Genomic DNA, 20,232 nt, shown 5'->3' with positions numbered 1-20,232 from the left:
TAGAAATATCTTTATATTGTTAAGGATGCTATGTAGTACAGCTATAATTTTTGGTTATATGTATTGTGATTAGTAATTTATCTAGGTTTTTGGTTTCTTACCAGCGACCAGCGACCAGCGGGATAATCCCAGGTTTGTTGGAAATATGTACTAAATACATCTTTCTATGACATTTACTTAGAATGTGTACTATTGAAAAAAAAAAAATACATGTATATATGTATGTAAATGTTTGTCAGGTTCATTCGACAAATACAACAGTTCGTTTTTAGGGTTTCATCCGTGTTAATTTAAAATCTGTTATATGTCAAACTGAATTGTCGAAACAGATGAACAGTGTTAATATCTCATTTCGTAACACTACCTTAATTAACTGGTGAAACACCCTGCTTTAATCCATATCATGATAACTCTAGACACATTGATCATTATGACTAATTAAATACTATTTCAATTTGCAAGTAAAATTAATGTACAATGTCCAGCATTGCAGATCAAATTTATCTTTTTAACTCATTACTCGTATTATGTATTACATACAGAAAAGGTGAGATTTGGCGATGATCAAATGTTATTTCTATGTAATGTACATTCAGTCATTCAATCTTGCTGTAAGGAAATGAAAAGGTACTTAATAAATATGCAGACATTAATGATAATACACATACAATGTAATTAGTTTGCAGAATAGTATGTGCATACAGAGCGTATCTGCTATAGGGTTCAAATATCCTAAGCCTTTACATACACAACTTAACCTGTTTAAAAGCTTAAAATACATTTGCTACAGTGTGAGTCAAGTTCGAATGATTTACATTAAGGGATAGAAATCTGATGATAATTTGTGAAACCATAAGGTTTACTTATTCATTAAAGGAACACTTTGATCTTGGTGGTAACCAAATAAGCAATACTGAAGAATAGACAGTCTGCTGCTACCCATAGTAGATAGAAACAACGTTGGTTACATTAATTTAGCTATAAAATCTGTCAATAAATAAGTAGTTAAATAAATAGTCCAATAGGACCTTAATTAATAGGTGTAGCACCCTATCTACTTCAGTAATGTAGTACAATAAGTGATCGCTCAGTACTTAGGACTCTGTACGTTTGGTACAAGAGATCTATCGCAAGACCCTATATAGTGTAAGAGATTATATCCTTCATTTTCTGTCAGGGATAAAAATTATGGGGAAATCAATTAGTACAATTAACAAAAGGACCTGCCTATATTCAGCTCAACTGAAATAAATATTTGTATCGTGACAATAACATTTAAGAAAGAAACAAAGGAACATGATATAAATACAAATAATAAGAATAGGATTAACAACAAACACTGAGTTAAACACTTATACTATGTCTTGACAAATAAATACTCATTAAAATTTTTGTTAACATTCTTAGCTATTTCAAAACAATTGATAACTTCTATCAGCAAAACACTCAGTAATCACACCAGCTGACATTCGAAGCATAATCTCCAGTCAAATGCAAATGTACAATATTTTATAAAACTTATGAGAAATAAAATATACCGCACATTTATTAAATTACGACTACATAGAAAAGCTATCCTCGTCATCACATCCATAAGAAAGTAGTCGGTCTCGCTCTTCGTCAGCTAAACCAGGGCACAGCCCGGGATCGGCAAAACACTAGAAAACAGTTATATGGCAAGAGAGAGCAGCGTAATAATACAAAGTTCCGCCTTCGAGGGAATAGTGGTGCGAGCGCAATGTGTCGATAGTGCGCACTAGCGGAAGCGCCACCAACCCTGAACTTTCTCCGTCAGTTTCTTGCAAAGGCCCGTCAGTCTCCGTCACATTCCGCCTTCTCCTTCCGAGCCCTCTCCTTCTTCCAGGGTCACCTGCAACACGGGGCCAGTTAGATTCCGGTTGGGAACACACGCACAGAGCACTAGGTGCTGCTTAGGGAAAGGAAAACCAACCTGGAAACGGATCTTGTCCAGGCGGCTGTCGGGCCGGTCGGAGAGTGGGGGAGGCTCGTCCAACGGGGCAGGGGCGGCGAGGGGGGGATCATGCTCTGATACCAGTCCCGGTTCTCTTCCAGCGTGTCTAGGATATCTTGTGCATCAGGGTGAACTAGATCTGCCCAAGTTTCCCACAGAGGATGCACTATGTAGTCGATGAAACCCACCTGATGAAAATAATCGCTTATAAATCATTGTAGAAAGATTATTAAGAATATTCTATTGATAAGGATTTTTCTGTTGTTTATTAGAGTAGGAAAATGACATCTAGTCGAATTGGTTATTACGAAGAAGATGGGACCGACTGAATTTGCTCGTTATGAGCATTACTCATTATACCATCCATGGAGAGGTTTCATTTAATCCAATCGCCATTGCATATTGTCACTAAGTAAACAAACAAATATAGGTATATTCATACAGATCATTTAAAAATAAAATTATTAAGGAAAAATTTCAAATATACCGCTTTCTAAATTTCAAATACAAACACGAACAAGTAAACATTTTTACTTTTCCATAATATTGGCACTGTGGATAAGGATAGAGAAAACTTTTAACACACTTCAGCATTTTTTGCGCCATGTTCTATTTTACAAATAATTTCCACTTTTTCACGAATTAAGACACTTCCTCTTTAACAAGAGGAAGTGTCTTAATTCTAACGTAGACATGCTTATAATTCAAGGGTTAGTTTTTGACTGATCTTACATCACCCACTTATAATTCTTATTGTGCATTGACCATAGAAAAAAAAAAAGAAAAACATATAATCCCCGAAACAAGGGTGTTATTCATAAACAACAAAAAATCTGTAAATGTGATGCCGAGCTGGTACTTACTGCAAGCTTAGATTTTTTACACACAATTTCAACCATTTATATTACCGGGGTACTACAAACTTACACAGTATCATAAATGCAATCCGATTCCTACGCTCAGTGACATAGGTCCTAAGTTAGCCGCCTGTTAGGATTTCATTACTTAGGTTCTTATTTTGAAAATTATGCTTTTAAACAAATGAATAGTTTTTTCTCAACTGTTTTGACAGTATTTTTGTTCGGCGTATTAGAAATAGCTCATAATAAATGTATGGAGAAAACCATAAATTTAAATGTAAACGAATGTTTCCACATGTACAATGTAGAGATCCAGCTATTTCAGTGATTGCAATAACCAAGTTTGACTGAATTTACTAATCTTGGGTGGCTAAAATTTGATTTTCTGAAATGTTGCTACTGTATAGATTCAAATAGCAAATATAAAAAAATTTAAGACTTGGAAAAATTGTATTTATTTTGTTGCTGAAATACAATTTAATAATTTATTTATATTGTAACAAAAATATGTATGTAAATAATTTATACTACATATATAAATTTAAAATCATTAAATGCACAGTTACTATAAAAAAAATGACGGTTCTACAACCAGTTTCTGTTTTGCTTCTACAAGCAGTATGGTTGCGTGGTCCCGTGGTAGTCTTATGGACCGTGGAAGAAGTCCCGCAGACTTAGTGTAGCAATCCCCAGATTTTTTTTTTATATAAAAAGAAACATTTGCATTATTTTATGATTTATGCAAATACTTCAAATTTGGGGGCCATTTTCAACAAATTGTAAATAACTCACTCTTAGAATATGGGAGTCAAGTTGTGGTAGAGTGGGGTGCGAACCTCGGACTTTTGATCCTGAGTCCGCGCCACAAGACTACAACCCGATTTTTTTATTTTATTTTCTCACATAAGTGACCTACATTAATAAATCAAATATTTTTAATATATGGTTACTGAAATATTGAGTAACTGAAAATACAATAAAACCATGGACTGTAATAAATTAATGCTTACTTAGTATTTTATGTAATATGAATTAGTAGGGCGGATGTAAAATATTGGTTTTAGAAGTGGTTCTACACTGCAATATTTCATTTCAACCTAGACAGGCACCTGAAGCGTAAGACTGATCACCTTGCCTTTCATGTAGAAAAATTTACGTGAGTAAATTTGTGAAATAAGGGAATAAGTAATTTGTGAATATTGTGGAATAAGCAACCAAATACTCAAAATTGACTAGTACTGGGATTCGAACCTATGACTTCCCGCATAGAAGCCAGTGGCTTAGCCAACTGATTTTAATATTACATAAACAATTATTTCCCTATTTATTGGGTATGCAGACAATTGGTAGAATTCCATATTAAATTTGGTAATGTATTCAAAATAAAACAAGTTTATTGGATTATAATTCCACTTTATTTAAAAAAATATACCATTTGTATATTAAAAAAAATAAGGTAGAATTATAATCCAATAAACTTGTTTTATTTTGGAAACATTACCAAATTTAAAATTATTTCCTTATCGGATTTATTCAGATCCATAAAATAAATGAAAGATTTACCTGAGATTTCTCAATAGTGGCATTGTGCCTATCGCACATAGGACTGATATCCATTTTCTGTTCTTGCTCTCTGTCTCCTTGCTGGAAGAACTCTTCCATAAGCAGAGCAACCCACCTCTTGTATAGAGGAAGAGGCTTGGTAGGATTGCTGAGATCTGCGCAGTGCACCAAGTTTTCTAGCACCTGTATCCTATCAGTGTAGTTGTCTAGTAAGAGAACTCCCGAACCAGCCACTTTCTTAGTTTCAACCATAGTTTTAAGATCAGCCAGCAGGCTCATGTGCTTAGACATGTCTGTCGATAACACCATATCTATCACCATTTTGCGCAGCGTTTGGCGTTGCTTTTTGTTAAAGTTGATAAAGATGTCGCATCCCTCATTTTGAAGAAGCTTGAAAGCGACGGCTAGATGATGATTCTCTAGTACTGATTCATCATTATACATCAGGGCTAGCTCGGAACTGGAGTTTATCAGGAATTGGTTAGTGAGGCCCGGATGGTCTACATCGTGAATGGTAGCGGCGAACAAGGCAGCACACACCTCCAGGGGTGTAAACACTGACTCCAGCGCCGGGGTGTTGAGAAGTACATGCGTACTCTGGGTCACGTCTGCAGCGTGCATAGAGTTGTGGAACGGGTTGTCCTTTATGTAGTGGTCTTCGAGAGTCATCATAAATGTGATGAATGTCTTAGATGGAATCATTAAACTCTTTAGCAGATCACGATTCTGAAAACAGAGGACATGAAATGTTAATTGACGGATTTTATTTATACCATTCACAAAACAAAAGAAAAAAGGTAATAATAAAAACAAGACAAAATTCATACATTAAACATTTTTTGATAACCAAATATTTCGTACTCATAAAATTATTGAAAAAAACATTATTCTTATTAATAAAACTATCCATTCCTTCAATGATTATTTTTTATGTGATATTATATTTGTCATTATGAAAACATTATGGTGTAGAAATAAAAAATACTAACTGTAAATGCTGTATAGGCGATGCAAGTCAGGGGGCGATTGTTGGTTAGATCTCCGACTTTAAATATGTCAATACCCCAACGGTCCACTATCTCTAGCACCTGGGTCAGCTCCTCTTCTCGAGGACTCTCCACTCCATGGCGTGGCAGCTTTTCACCTGTGAAGCTATTGGTGTGTGTCAGGGCTCGCTTCACTCCCGATATCTACAAAATTATAGTAAGAAGTAAGAATCATTAGTTATATAAACACATAAAAAAAATACATGGCAAGAACTGAGTTTATTCATTTATAAAGGGCCCCCAGAGGGCTCTTACAAGTTGGCTATTTATAAACAGAGAATGTCATTTATAAACATGGAAATGGGTACATTTAATAAACATTTTGGTGTCAAATTATCTGGATGTCAATTCAATTTATTTACATCTTAGGATTCTATATTATATAGGTGGTTTAAATAAAATATATGAATACACGAAGCTCGAACGATACTTAATGCTAAAGATAGGTAAAGTAATAAAACCAGACAGACCAGTGGTCCATCGATAATGTGGCAATTCAATGATTTCAGTGCCAGGCTGTTGTTATAAGAGTGAGGTTCTTGCATGGTTATGCAGAGTATGAAGTTTTCTTTTGGATCTCAACGATGTAGCAAATTCTTGTAAGTTGTGATGTGCTAGTTGGGTATATTTCTCCAAGCAGAGACAGAATTTGAAGGAACAGTGGAAAGAGTGTTCCTTGGGGAGTAGTTCTACATCCGTTCCAGTAGTTTGCATTTGCATCCGTTCCTTGTCTTTATTTATTACTCCTTTAGTATTTATTTTTTCTGTATTGGCTTCATTACCCAACATTATTTTGAATACTTTTTTTTTAGCAAACAACGCTAGATCGGTCTATTTATGCATACAAAGTTATTCCAGAATCCAAGCAGTAACATTTGTGTTTTGTTTGATGTTTAAAAATTCAAAGGTTTTTGAGATTTTCATACTTCTATGAAAAAAAAATGTATTATTGGGTCAATTTTTCGTTTAAACCGTATCCTTTCCTCCAATTAACATTATTATGAATGAAGGCGTATCGTAACTCATAACCAACGGGCCCAAGAACTTCGTAAAACACATTCGGGTTACCAGATAACTAAATCTTATAAAGAACCAAGACGCTCTCGTAATAAAACTGCATAAATAAAAAAAGTTTTAAAATACGTTGATTCGAAAAGCAAATCTCTCTGACAAAGTTATCTAGTGATCTGTTATAAAATACAAAGAAAACCAATTGGAATGATAGTTTTGTACTGTTTTTGACGTTACGCGTTTGACGTTTGACGTCTGTGATTTAAGATATCAAAGTGATACCAACATGGAAAATGTTAAATTCGTACATATATTATTATTGTGGTACTAGTTGGTCGTGAGGGTTTTTAAATTTTTTTAATAATAAATTGTTATTCATGAACATAACAAAACGTTGAAATTAAGGCTTTTATTCCTTCATGTATAACATGTTACGTGAACCACATAAATAACTTACTTGAGACATAGTATTAGAGGCGGTTGCATGACGAGGCCTTTCTTTTTTCTTGCAAACTCTTTCTGCTGCATCTTCAACGTGAAGTGATGGAATATCAAGTTCTTGTTGTTTATCTGAAATAAAGATTGATTACTTTGAAACAAACACCGTCTAGGTATTTATAGAACCCAGGATGTAGAATGCAATAGTTAAATCACATATTTTTAAAGGTAGGTACAAAGTATCCAAATATTTTGAAAAGTACCTCGGACCTACCTTTTAATCGAAGAAACAATTTTTTTAATTAACTAGCCAAGATTCCATAAAAAAAAAAAATCGTGCGCTTCATCTGATAATATTTACATTTACATTACAATGATTTGACAACGATTACAGAAAGATTTTTATTTTGTTTACAATGATGTACTAAACGACTATTTACGAAAATGCATTGTATTTAATCGTCAAAAGTTTTCTCGTCAAGAATACTAAAGGTAACAAAGGGAAAAGAAAAAGAAATAAAGAAATAGGTGAGTGGAATTACTTTGTACGAGAAAAATGTAATTTACTTATTACAAATTAACGTTATGTAATAAAGTTTTAATGATAAAATAATGATTATGTTTATAATATTGTCAAAATATTGTTAAATTGGTTGTTAAATTAATAAAATTGTCTAAATTTAACTTACCTAAGAAAGTAGAGCAGATGTATTCGGATATTTGGTTGCCTGACTTGCTGGACTCCGAAAAGTGGCTCAACTCCTTATTCAGCATACGTTTAAACTGTGAAAAACAAAATAAAGATGTTTAAAAACATATTTTATACCCGCATGACTAATAATTAATTATTAGAATGATATTTCAAAAAAATAAATTTATGAACCAAACGGTTTACAATTATCTTTTGAATTCAATATGATTATCTGAGGTTTGATTTAGAAGTAGAATAACAATAACATTTACACTACACTTCAGATCAATGAAAACAAGTAAATATATTTTTGTACATTGCTATTATTAGCACATGTGATATCTATAAACTATTAATAATAGTTATCAACTTAAAATTTTGCGTTTCTATTATAAAATGGATAAGGGGCAGATTGGATAGGTTTATCTATCAGTAGGTAACATAAAACTAATAATTGTCATGAACATTGAGGATTATAAATATCAAGGCTGAAAAATAGACACTTAGTTACCCAACGAGGATTACGTATTTGAGTGTATTATAATATTTGAATTACACGTTTGAAATGGTTTATACGAATATCAAATTGGGCGTGGAGATGTGCAAATTTGAGGCTCGTAAACATGCAGGAAGTGCACGATGGCCGACGGGTTGTTCATCAATGTATCGACACTAGGCACAAGGCACAAGTATGTAGATATACATATATACGGCATCTAGATAGGTCCTCAATTATTAATGTAGTTTAATATAATGAAAGTCCGTTTCATAGTGTCAATAACCTCGCAGGTCGTAGAACACTTACCAGAGTTTAATTTACCTAAACAACGCGACCTTAAATTAAATTACTTTTGATTTAAAAGTATTACCTTGCACGAACATTTACAGTTTAAAATGCTTGAGGTCCCGGGTTCGATTGAAAAACTGACACTTTAAGCGAAAGATTGATAATCATTAGCGATCACTTTTTTTCGTTTTTTATTTTAATCAAATATGTTTTAATCGACTTATTATGAAAATAAATATTAATAACTTACTATGTTTCTTAATCTTTTTTGGTCTTTTCGCCATTTAATTGTACACATAGTTTTTACTCTATAATATATTATTTTTGCGTAAAAATTGATGGGAGAAAAAATGCGATTTTGTTCTCTTTACTGCATTGTATGTATACATGTGTTTTATGTATACCTTATTTATTTTTTACTAATGTGTAAATATGGTTTTTTATTTTTCTTTTTCTTCGTGATTTATTTCCTACTTTTGTTTTAATTATTGCTTTAAGCTATACATTGCATTTTAGATGATTCCAAATATTTTGTAAGATTATTTTGATTTCTTTCGCTTTATATTTTGTAAAATAAATTTTTGACCGTACATTCATAAATGTAAAACATGTAAAAACCTACGGAGCGTTTAAATAAATAAAAGTTATCATCATGTAATAAACAATACTCCAGATACGAGTCAATCGTTGTACCAATAAAGGAATGATGGTGGTTTTTTAATACTTGTAGTTTTAAATGTATACAATGGGTTTATTTTTTTAGTAAAAGGGATTGATGTTGTTTTCAGGGGAAAAATATCCCCGAAATAATCTAACGAAAATTATTTTGGTGCATTGAAAGTCAAGAAAATTGAAGTTGGTCAGTCGTTACATCACAAAAAATATACGAAGATTAATTTTAAAACAATTAACTAAAATATTCTTACGTAAGTATACTATTAAGTAAAATATGAAATACCTTTTTTAATCTGGAACGAACGTAAATTTTTGTATATTTAAAACAGTATTGATCAAGTACGCACATATTATTATATTAAACTACACGTTATAAAAGTAATATGGTAATATAATATTTTTGAGACCTAGCAACTTTTTTGAAATCGTAAACAGTGGTGGTGTAATCCGATGAAGTTTTTTTTTATGAATCTGGACAGTATAAATTGATTTTTCTCTCTCTAGAATATGCAAATGTGTTGGTAGGCAGTACGTATTTGAAAACTATTTACCGTATGCTAACACTAGCTACGTTTTAGGCTAACAATTATCATATGTATGGTAAATGCACAATACACAAATAAACTTATATGCGTAGTAAGTATTTAGGTAGTCATAAAAAAACATCTTATAGGGAGTCGACAAAGAATTTTTGATTAATTTATCATGAGAATATAATAGTCAAGGTTTTCCCTTTAAAAGTTTTAAAACACAGACATATTTAAAAAAACAAACCGAAAGTTATTTTTACGATAAAAATATTTACATACTCCTTTAACCTACATTAGCAAAAAAAAAAACAACCATATTATCATGTAATTTTTAAATCGTAAAATTATTTTACCACGACATTTTTTAATCCGATAAGCCGTAACTTTATTATAATTATTTATTGATAGAACCAGAACATTGGACGAGTGTTTTCGATTCAATGGCAAGAAGAAGTTAAGAATTCTTAAAAGTGAATTCCGGCGGAGATTATTCCGTCTATAAGTATAGAAATTGGCACATTCGTCTGCCATGATTGAGGTCGCGAGATCGATTACTGGTAATGTCGACATAAAATATTAGTTTTAAAGGTGGTTCTTTATTGTAGTATTCCATAATATGGTGACCGGTATTAGCGGAATTATTATATTTTAGTAAATGTTTAGAAGGGATGGTGAATTATGTTTTATCGAAGGACCCCAATATCTCTGGGTATTATGAACTGAAAAAATATTTTTGTGCTGTCTTTTCTCATCAAAGAGAAGTACTGTTGTCTATCTAACCCTTGATGTTGTAATGATCAAATGCATTATTTCATTGCGACTTGATTCAATTGACGTAGTTAAGAGTTAATATTCTTCAAGTTTTGATTGCATGATTATGGAATTAATATTTCGGTGACTTGTAGGGCGTCATAGTTAAGAAATTGCTTAAAACAAAGATAATAACAATCTTAATTAATAATATTATATTTATTACCTTAGTGGATATAGATTTTTTTGTAACTGAATTTAGTATAGGTAAATCAACACAGTTTTTGCTATATTTCGGTTCCTGTAATTGAATATGGTCATGAGGTAGAATGGCGATAGCCGGCATAAGCCTTCCATATAATTTGCTAAAGCAGTAGAATTAAATGAAATGGAATCGCGGTTTTATTCAATTGAACTTTTAAAACGTAACTCGTTTACTGACAAAAAATATTTTTTGCTATGAGCGAAATTGATAAAAGCAAAAGTCTTTAAAACGGTATTCAGGGATGTAGAGGAAGCGCTTTCTCTGCTGTAACTATTCCATGTTTTCTGTACTGGGACCTGAAACGCAAGACTGATCACCTTACTTTCCATGCAAAAAATTATCCAGATACGCTCTAATCGGAGTATTAATGAAGTGCACTTTGCGCCACTAGATGCGGATAGGAAAATGATAATGAGTTATAGTTTTTTGTACGCTGAAGCAATTTCTATAAAAATGGATTATTCACAAATGTACACAGTTAATACGCGAAAAATAGTATTTGGTTAATAAAGTTATTAATGACCTGTAGGGCGGCAACAAAACAGGTCAGGTCCACAAGGGCGGCTTCTTGTTCTCGGTAGGTGTCCATCCATGTCTCCTTATCCATCTCCGCCATCATTGGACTCTCTGTAGTTGCAGATACCACCGTGTCGTCATTTACTAGTGAAGATTTCATCCTTCCCCAGTAAAACGTTAACCGACGCCTTCGCGAGGTCTGGGTGCCCTCCAGTAGAAATATCTCTTTTGGTATTATTTAGAAAACTCTGTCGGGGATACGAAATTCACAATGAGAAACGAATAGTGAATCATGTCTGGTCTATGGAACAAGATAACACATGAACCATAGTGAGACATTTCGTTTTATCTGATGTATCCGTAAACGATGCTTCTCCTTGTAAATGGCGATACTTAAAGATAGTTCGAACACAGAAATCACTTTCTGACGATTGCTAAAACCGTGTACAACACCGAATGATAGGGTCACCATGAATTATTAGTAAAAGTGTGGTCAACTCGCGAGTTCCACGTTATTATTGTACCAGTCCTAGTAACTAGCGCTGCAATGGGCGGGAGATATATTTATGCGTCGGAATTTTTGCCACGACGGTAGATAAACTCAATCTTGCTCCATTATCAGTTCCATAAGTTACCCTCCCCTCCCTAGCAGATAGCAGCTAGCAGCTAGCAGTGCAACGTTTGTACAATGATAAGCGCTAAGCCCTCAATGCGCGCACTCGAGATACGGGAGTGTGGCTTATTTTTCTACTTCGTACGGAGAATAACTGTGAATTTATTGTAGCGAAACGGGAGATAAACAAACCACTCGGGTACGAGAATTGAACCATATCATATTGTATTCCGAGCCGTATATTAACAATCACTAATGCTAGTTCTGTATTACTTTTAATATCACAACGTGTTACGGGCGTCTGATGTAAACATTTAATTTCCGGTTTTATGTTTCCACTGACGAATTAAAAATGACGCAGAAACGTACATCCAGTAAGGAAATATAGTTTTTTTTTTATATAATTAGGAACTTTGCATTTGAGCAATACGTTAGTGACTTATCGCATATTACGTTAAAGTAGGTAAGTATTCCGTAATTAGAACAAAGATACCGATTCAAGTAGGTACATGACACATATAGGTACCGATTACTGATTCATAAAGAAAATCACTATTTTATCATATTTCCTTGTATTTCGAAGTCATGTGTTATTAAAAAAACTGACATTTGGTGAGTAAATTTAGTTTCAAAATAAACACTTAGCAATTTACACACATTTGCACACTCGGTAAACCGAGGCTAATGTAAATAACTGTAAGTAATACAAAATAAATGCACAAATCTTAAACAAATAGAAACATCATCCAGGAACTGGATTCTACCTACTCGTGTAACCGAATAAATAACTCGAAAGAGTAATAAATAATAATAAATACTGCAGCATCGCTTGTAATTACTTATAAAATTACTGAGCATATTATCATTACACAAGATCATGGCTGCTTGTTCTTGAGGAGTAAATAACAAAATCACGTTTGTTAGATACTCGTAATTCATAAAAATGTAAAAATATAAACAACAAGGACAAAATTAAGTCCCCAATGGATTGATTATAAAATAATATTGAAATTGGACATAATATAAACTGATGTATAAATACACTCCAAAGCTAATGATAAATATGTTTTACATAAATTAGCAACAAGATACCAAGAAGTAGATTTCAATCTCGTGTTTCGATTAAATAACATATCAAATAGCGAATAAAAATAATCATTTTTAGATATGCGATTATACGTAATAATCATCACATGTCATATTGAAGGTTTCACTTTGATAGTAAGGGATTTAATCTATATATATATATATATTTATATATATTATAAAATGCAATATTCGTAGTTTGTATGTGTGTCCTCGATAGACTGGACCGATTTACGTACGGTTTTTTTCAAATCGATGGGCTTTACGATGGGCATTTTTATAGCTCTTAAAACCGTGAATCTGTTGAGTAGAAAAAAAGTTGGGAGCGTAAATGTTTTATTTATCGTTCACCAGGGTTGCATTTGACTAGAAAGCATATACTAAAAAAATGGAAGGATGTTATTTTTTTGTATATAAAAAGTTTGTTTTTGAATGTTTACAAACAACATTCGTTTTTTATGGCTCCCAATCAGATTCTTTCCTTAAATTCCTTTTATTTTCTAACCATTTTTTTTGCTGGATTTTCGGAACTACATTTAATACATTTAAAAAAAAACATTTTCCTACATAAAGTGCACCCCTGTTAATACGAAAAGCAAAGTTTGAAATTTGCAAAAAAATATACATTTGAAAATGAACTATTTCAAGTTTTAAAGAATTCATTCATAAACAAATACCTTTATTTTTGCTGGATTTTCAGAACTACATTTAATACATAAAAAAAAAAAACATTTTCCTACATAAAGTGTACCCCTGTCAATACGAAAAGCAAAGTTTGAAATTTGCAAAAAAATATACATTTGAAAATGAACTATTTCAAGTTTTAAAGAATTCATTCATAAACAAATACAGGTACCTGCTTACCAATGAAAAATTACACAATATTTTTTAGGTTTATCCGTTTATTATCATAAATTAAAGTTTTGTAAGTATACTTAATATTGTTTAATCTTAAGAAGAAGCGCGGTCTGACTCAGCTTCATACAAACGTATTCCATATTTTCTCCCTGGATTATGGTATTTCTGAAATAACTCTGCATGTGACGTCAGAGGTTGTTCTATGACAGTTCATCCGATTGGTTCGTTTACGGTGACTAAACCGGATATCCTTCAAAGCTCTAATATCATTGAATGGTTCATATGAACCAGTGACGTCATTCAAAGTAGTGCGTTTTTATTAAAATATTTTTTTTTCGGACATTTTAAAGAAATTTTACATTAAAGACTCTAATTTTTACCATTTATAAGAAAACATTTTTTGTATCTAATTTCCCGTAGGGCTGAAGTTCCTCGTTATGTAATTATATTAATCAATAAAAAAAATAAAAAGCATACACTTGAGTCTAGTAATAGCAAAGCACTATCGGGTTCAGCTCGTATTTAATTGAGCCAAACAGGCAAATCGTGGTTATAAACAATAGATAAAGATTTTGTTATTCAATTAGGTAGGTACTTGTAACTCAACAACAAGCAACCTTCTGATATAGGAAATATTGCGATACACTATGCTTTATTACGACTTAAATAAACAAATAGATTAATTATTCAAAATGAAACAACAAAATATAATATTTCAAGAGTGAGGGGGTGTATTGTATTCGTCTGTATAGAGTTATGTGTCTCTTCCCACGATATCCAATTTTGGTGCTGCAACGTCAACTGAGCGGCCAAACTTTACAATACCGAGAGGCTTAAATTGGAATCGGAGAACTGACACAATACTACAATGATGTGCAATCCCCACACACACACAATAACAGGTAACTAGAGCTTGAGTTTGTCATTACTAAAGCCTGCATCCATTTAAGGACATGGTGACCCCACGCTTTGCATTCCCGAAAGATTCACCGGCGGTTTCGAACGTCGTATATATTCATTTTTGTTCTGATATTATTATTATTATCAGAAAACAATAATGCGAAATTTCTCAATTCTGGATGATTTATGCTGAAATTTATTAATGGCTTCTTGGCCCGTAGCATGTTGTGGTGCTAAATGACATTTAAAACTCTAATTTAAAGAAATCACAATAAACATTTAGTGCATTTTGAAAGTAAAATACTATTAATACTTTTATTCGATTAAAATATTGCGCAGTTAAAATATTAAGTCGTGGTAAAGAAAAAAAAGACATCCTAATTAGTATGCTTGTGTACAAAATGGTGGCTTGTCAGTGCCGAGGTTTAGTAACAAATATGGCCAAAGAACGCTTACATATATTATTCCGATAATTCCTAAACACGTCGCAAAAAAAGCATTAATCTCATATTTCTCCCAGAAAAAGTTTGTCTGTTTTTTTAAAAATAGATAGATACTTGAGTTCTTATTATTTACTTAAATATAAAAATTTTCAGACCATTTACTAAAAGTCGTAAATAACTTGCGCTGGAAAATGGAAATCGAGTTGTGGTATAGTGGGATTTGAACCTTGGACCTTTGGCCTGTAAGTCTACAATACTACCACGGGACCACAACCCGGTTCAATATTCAATTTCAAGTTCAATGCAATAATGCCTCATATTGAATTGCTTTCACTTTTATAGCCATTCTAATCCATTTACTGGTTCTAGTTCTTACATCTATCTCTAGGCACCTGTACATTATTTAGTCTTTTATCGTAATAAAAAATATTTTTAAATTTATGTAACGGGTTCTTAAAAATATCTCTTTTAAATAAAAATCTGCTAACAATCCGGTTTCACGGTTTTTTAAACGTTATTTTTGTATCTTATTTATTTTTTATGAGTAAAAAAAAAGAAAAAAATTCCATTAAAATATTTTGAAAAACATTAATATTTTAGGCAAATACAGTGGGGAAAATTAATTACCTAACTTATTTTGTGTCTTTAACACAAAAGTATGTAAAAATTCGATATTTATAATAAATAAGTAGTTATGTTTAGAATTTTACAAAAACTTTTTATGAAATTTATGAATGAAATATCGGATACAGATAATGTATATAGACGAAAATTTCAATGTGCAAAGTTCAAATGGTTTTGAATATGTAAACATTTTAAGTAAATAAAACATTTACTGTGATTAATGTACTTATTAATTATTATAAAGAGTAACAAAAAATTACAGTCTTATTAAAAATCAACCTGACTTACTTAGAACTTATAAAATAATTAAATCAAAGCTCTTGCGAAACATTTATAAAAGAAATCAAATCAAGTTTCTGGTGCACAAAAATCACTGAACACAGAAAGTCTCAAAAACAATTCTGGCGAAGCCTTCAATCTGTTCGTGGTGACTGTATAGAAGATACACCTTAAACAGGCGCTACTGCTATTGATTTTGTCGTCTTTTTTACTAATAAAGTTGAAAAAATTAGACTAGGATCTAGTTCAGCGAAAGAAACGGTAATTTCAGCTAACGTCTTCAAAAGATTAAATAAATTTGAACTGACATCTGTAAATGAGGTTAGAAGTATAGTTGGGGCATTATCCAACAAACAATGCATATTAAATCCAATTATCCGTTAGGTATTAGCTCAATTTTTGACAGATTTATTTAATACATCTATTGAGCACAGCATTGTTCCAGAGCCATAAAGAAAGCTAATGTCACCCCATGGTCGAGCAGAATTCTCTATTTTCGGTAAGGCAATCGGCATACCGACGTTTTTATTCTGCGAAGACGGGAGTAATAAGAGTACTGTCTGACATAACGGCGGTAGACTCTGGTCATCTGGTGTTGTAGGCTCTTTTGAACATGAGTGCTGCATTTTACTACATAATATTTTTCTCGAACACTTGGAGAAAACTTATGGTATCCGTGATCAGGCACAGACGTGGTTCAGTTCATATCTTCATGAAAAATAATATGCAGTTCTGGTCTAGGGTAAAAGTTCACCCAACTTTCAAGTGTCTACTGGAGTACCTCAAGGCTGAGTACTCGGACTACTTCTCTATCTCGTATACACTAAAGACATAGATAACATCATCAAATATTGCAGTCTCACTGCTATGCAGATGATACATAGATTGATTTTGATTGGAAAACAAGTGAAAGAAGTGTGCTTGTTAATTTAATTAATGGATGCATTGAGAAAACATGAAGCTAGATGGCTGAAAATAGACTAACATTCAACCGATCTAAAACGGAACTACTCTGTATGGCTTCAGCCAGACGACATAATTTGATTCAGTTTACGGCACTACCTAATATAAGTAGTACCGCTTTACCCACCGTGAAACTAAAGGGAGTCCTCCTTTATTCTGACCTCCCTATTGATATTTAAATAAGTAGAAGGATACGTTCATGCTTCTACCAGCCGAGATAAATCAAACGCATACGCAAACATTTGCCCGTAGATGCCACCCGATAATTATTAAATGTATTTATAGCGTCTTTAGTCGATTCTTGTAATGGTATCTACGTAGGTCTACCAATGAATAAAATGACTCACCTACAGTCTGTATTAAATGCCGCAGCGAGACTTATTTTTGGAATCTGTTTGTTCAGTCATATCACTCCACTACTTCGAGAATTACACCGGCTACGTTTTACACAGAGGGTGGAATACAAACTCTGGAATACAAACTCTGTTAACTTATGTATAAATCACTGCACAACTCTGTTCCGTAATATTTAAGGGCACAATGCAATTCAAAACAAATAGCTGACATACGTATAATGCTTAGATCAGCTACATCTACGACGAGAGGAAAAATATTATACATCTTCGCAACCAGCGCACTAAGTCGGTGAACATGCATTTGCGGTCGTAGGCCCTATGTCATGGAATGCTTTCCCAGCTCAAGTGTTGAACTCTGAGAGTGAAGTGATGTTTCGGAAAAATACTTAAAACTTACTTGTTCTCTAAATCATTTGAATAAATCCGAAAAACTTGAAAACGAAGTAAATTATTTTACTTGAATTATAAATTTTTAGTTAAAATTAAATAAATATTCATAGTATAACTTTGAAAAACCCCCTTGAGGTATTATATTACGAAAATGGCTCCTTATAAGTTATCCATAATAAAAATAATAAAACAGTTGGCACCTTTAGTTGGGAGATTACTCGAAATGGGCACATTTTTAAATTTATTTTAGTAAAAAAAAATTAGAACCTTCAGTCAGGTTTCAGCCTTATAAAAGTTTAAAAAAACGTTTTTTTTGTTAGCAAGTGTTGCAACAATTTTAGTTTAGAAGATAAAATATCTGTGGGGTTCATAGTCCATAGATGACACACACACGTGCGAAATACTTTCACCTGAAATTATAGTGCGACGACCGATAAAGCAAGTCAGCGTTTTCTATTAAATTAAATACATTACATTAAATACACGTTTTGCAGTACATTAACATCTTCCCTGCCATGGAGAAATGAACAACAAAGGGACGCGGAGTAAAAAGAGAAAACAGGGCGTGGTAACGCCCAGTTCAGTTTAGTCAGTTAGTCAGTCCAGTTCAGTGAGTCAGTCCAGTTCAATCAGTCACTCAGTTGAAGTGCAGTTACTTCAATAATTCATCGCCGTAACACTCACGCGACGTAATTAATTATTTATTCGCCTTGTAATAAATACGTATTAAACAGCAACCTCGTGTTTTTTGTCAATCTCTAACTGGAGTAGGAGCTCGACCAACCCTCAGCAACCTTATCCTACGTATCTATTGATGTAATTACATAAATATCAATAGATTTTTCCCGTTTTTCTAATGGCGAGTAATACAACTTGTTGAAAATGACCCAAAATTGAAATATTTGGGTAAATCATAAAAACGGAAATATATATTTTTTATTTAAAATGTATGCATATTAATACGGGGTTTGCTGATATAGTATATATTAGTATATGATCTGCGGTTAAAATCATAAAAAAAAGGTCGCATGCCCAAAAGAAAACTAATTTTATAGGTAAAATAAACATTTCGTGCTTGAAATAAAAATTGGTTTATTTTAAATATGGATTTGAGACATTTTTCAGGGAATTATTTCATCAACTGAGGCTTCTAATTAGACTAGGTACACGATCCAAGTCAAATAGCGAAAAATGTAGGTGTAACCAATTTCTCTATTGATTAATCAATTATAACGTAATTTGATTGAACGTTGCTGCGAGTTTGCAGGAAAATGCGGTTACGCTTTAAGTATACAAAAATGTGAGTGGACCTTGTGACTTGTGAGTAATAAATAGTTTCAAGAACATGCGCTATTTGAATGATACCTACTCGACGCTGCGCTGTTGGTATGAACACAAAATTGCCTAGTGTAGAATTAAGTACTTGTATGTTTGAATCTAAGTATAAAAGATTGACGGAAGAAGGTTACTTGTTATTTGCTGGTTAGTTTGAGGCTGGATATATTTATATTATATACGTTTATCTCTAGCTTGTATTTAACAGGAAAATGGAAAGGCTTTAGCAGTTTTATAAATACTGAATTTGGCATTGAAACGATTAAAATCTATCACAATAAAATCATAACGTTTGCAATATAAGTTTTCGGGTTTACGCCTACAATACCTGAGATTCCGGATTCGATTTCCGGCAAAGTCAACTAGTTAAACAACAATGTGTAGTTAAAATAGCAATTTTCACCACCAGATTTCAGAGTCCCTGAAGTGGATCTGAAGCGTAAGTAAGCAAATGATCAAGATACGCCGCAATTGGAGTACCCTACGAACCATTAGGCGTGGATAAGGGGATGATGAATAAACAGCACATATTTTAGTTATTAATATTTGTCACAAAACACTTTTTTTTTTACATACATATTATTAATCTAAACCAGACGATTACGGATTTTTTTTCAATAATATCTGAAGGATCACTGTTTTGTTGTCAATTTAAAAAGTTAATTTTGCACATAACCTTGGAAAATTAAGAAACACTTGTTATTTTGATTTTATCGTTATAATATATGTAATACAAAGATTTTGATTAAATAAATGAGTCATAGAAATGCGTAATTTTATGAAAAATTATTATCACGTGCCATGTAAACAAACTATGGTTTACAGGCTTGTAATGTTTTTATTCGAAATTTTTACTTTTATAGGTAGGGAGTTCATCACGCAAACAAAATTCATATTTAATGCAAATGTTTGAAAAAACTCAGCCTTTTTTAGTAAATAATTAAATAATTGTACTTTTTTAAATAAATATCATAGATTGCGTTATTTTGCTTAAGATTGAGAGTGAAAAAATATGAGTTGACGCTAAAAACGTATAAATCGATAGAATGAAGGAAAAATTAGTCGAACGCTATTTGAGAAGGGGTGCTTTTGTACCTACGTCACTGGCGGGAGTGGGGGCTGTGGGGAAAAGTGGGTGACGTCAGTGAAAGTGATTCTATTAGTAACCCGCCCCCAAAAACGAAAATTACTTGAATTCAGCATTTATAAAACCTGATATTAGAAATTCAAAAAAAGGATTAAGAGATTAATAAAAATTTACTTGCATTACCTCCGAAGCTT

The 20,232-nt window shown here is 32.5% G+C and overlaps 1 protein-coding gene across 1 annotated transcript in view; it reads right to left on the bottom strand.

Moving 5' to 3' along the window:
* Positions 1-47: 47 nt before the first annotated feature.
* LOC148281409 (3',5'-cyclic-AMP phosphodiesterase, isoforms N/G-like) overlaps positions 48-20,232 on the bottom strand; it is a 224,594-nt gene continuing 204,409 nt past the window's right edge. The window contains 7 exon segments of the mRNA XM_088226740.1: positions 48-1,870; positions 1,952-2,020; positions 2,023-2,160; positions 4,396-5,121; positions 5,385-5,585; positions 6,910-7,022; positions 7,580-7,673. Coding sequence (XP_088082866.1) covers positions 1,823-1,870; positions 1,952-2,020; positions 2,023-2,160; positions 4,396-5,121; positions 5,385-5,585; positions 6,910-7,022; positions 7,580-7,673 — 1,389 coding nt within the window. The 3' untranslated portion in view covers positions 48-1,822.

Source organism: Micrasema longulum, unplaced genomic scaffold (genome assembly GCF_059751315.1).
Source record: "Micrasema longulum isolate JH-2025_06_02 unplaced genomic scaffold, ASM5975131v1 h1tg000466l, whole genome shotgun sequence".
NCBI lineage: Eukaryota > Metazoa > Arthropoda > Insecta > Trichoptera > Brachycentridae > Micrasema > Micrasema longulum.
The sequence above is the reverse complement of the archived record's forward strand: the minus strand, read 5'-3'. Positions and strand labels throughout refer to the sequence as shown.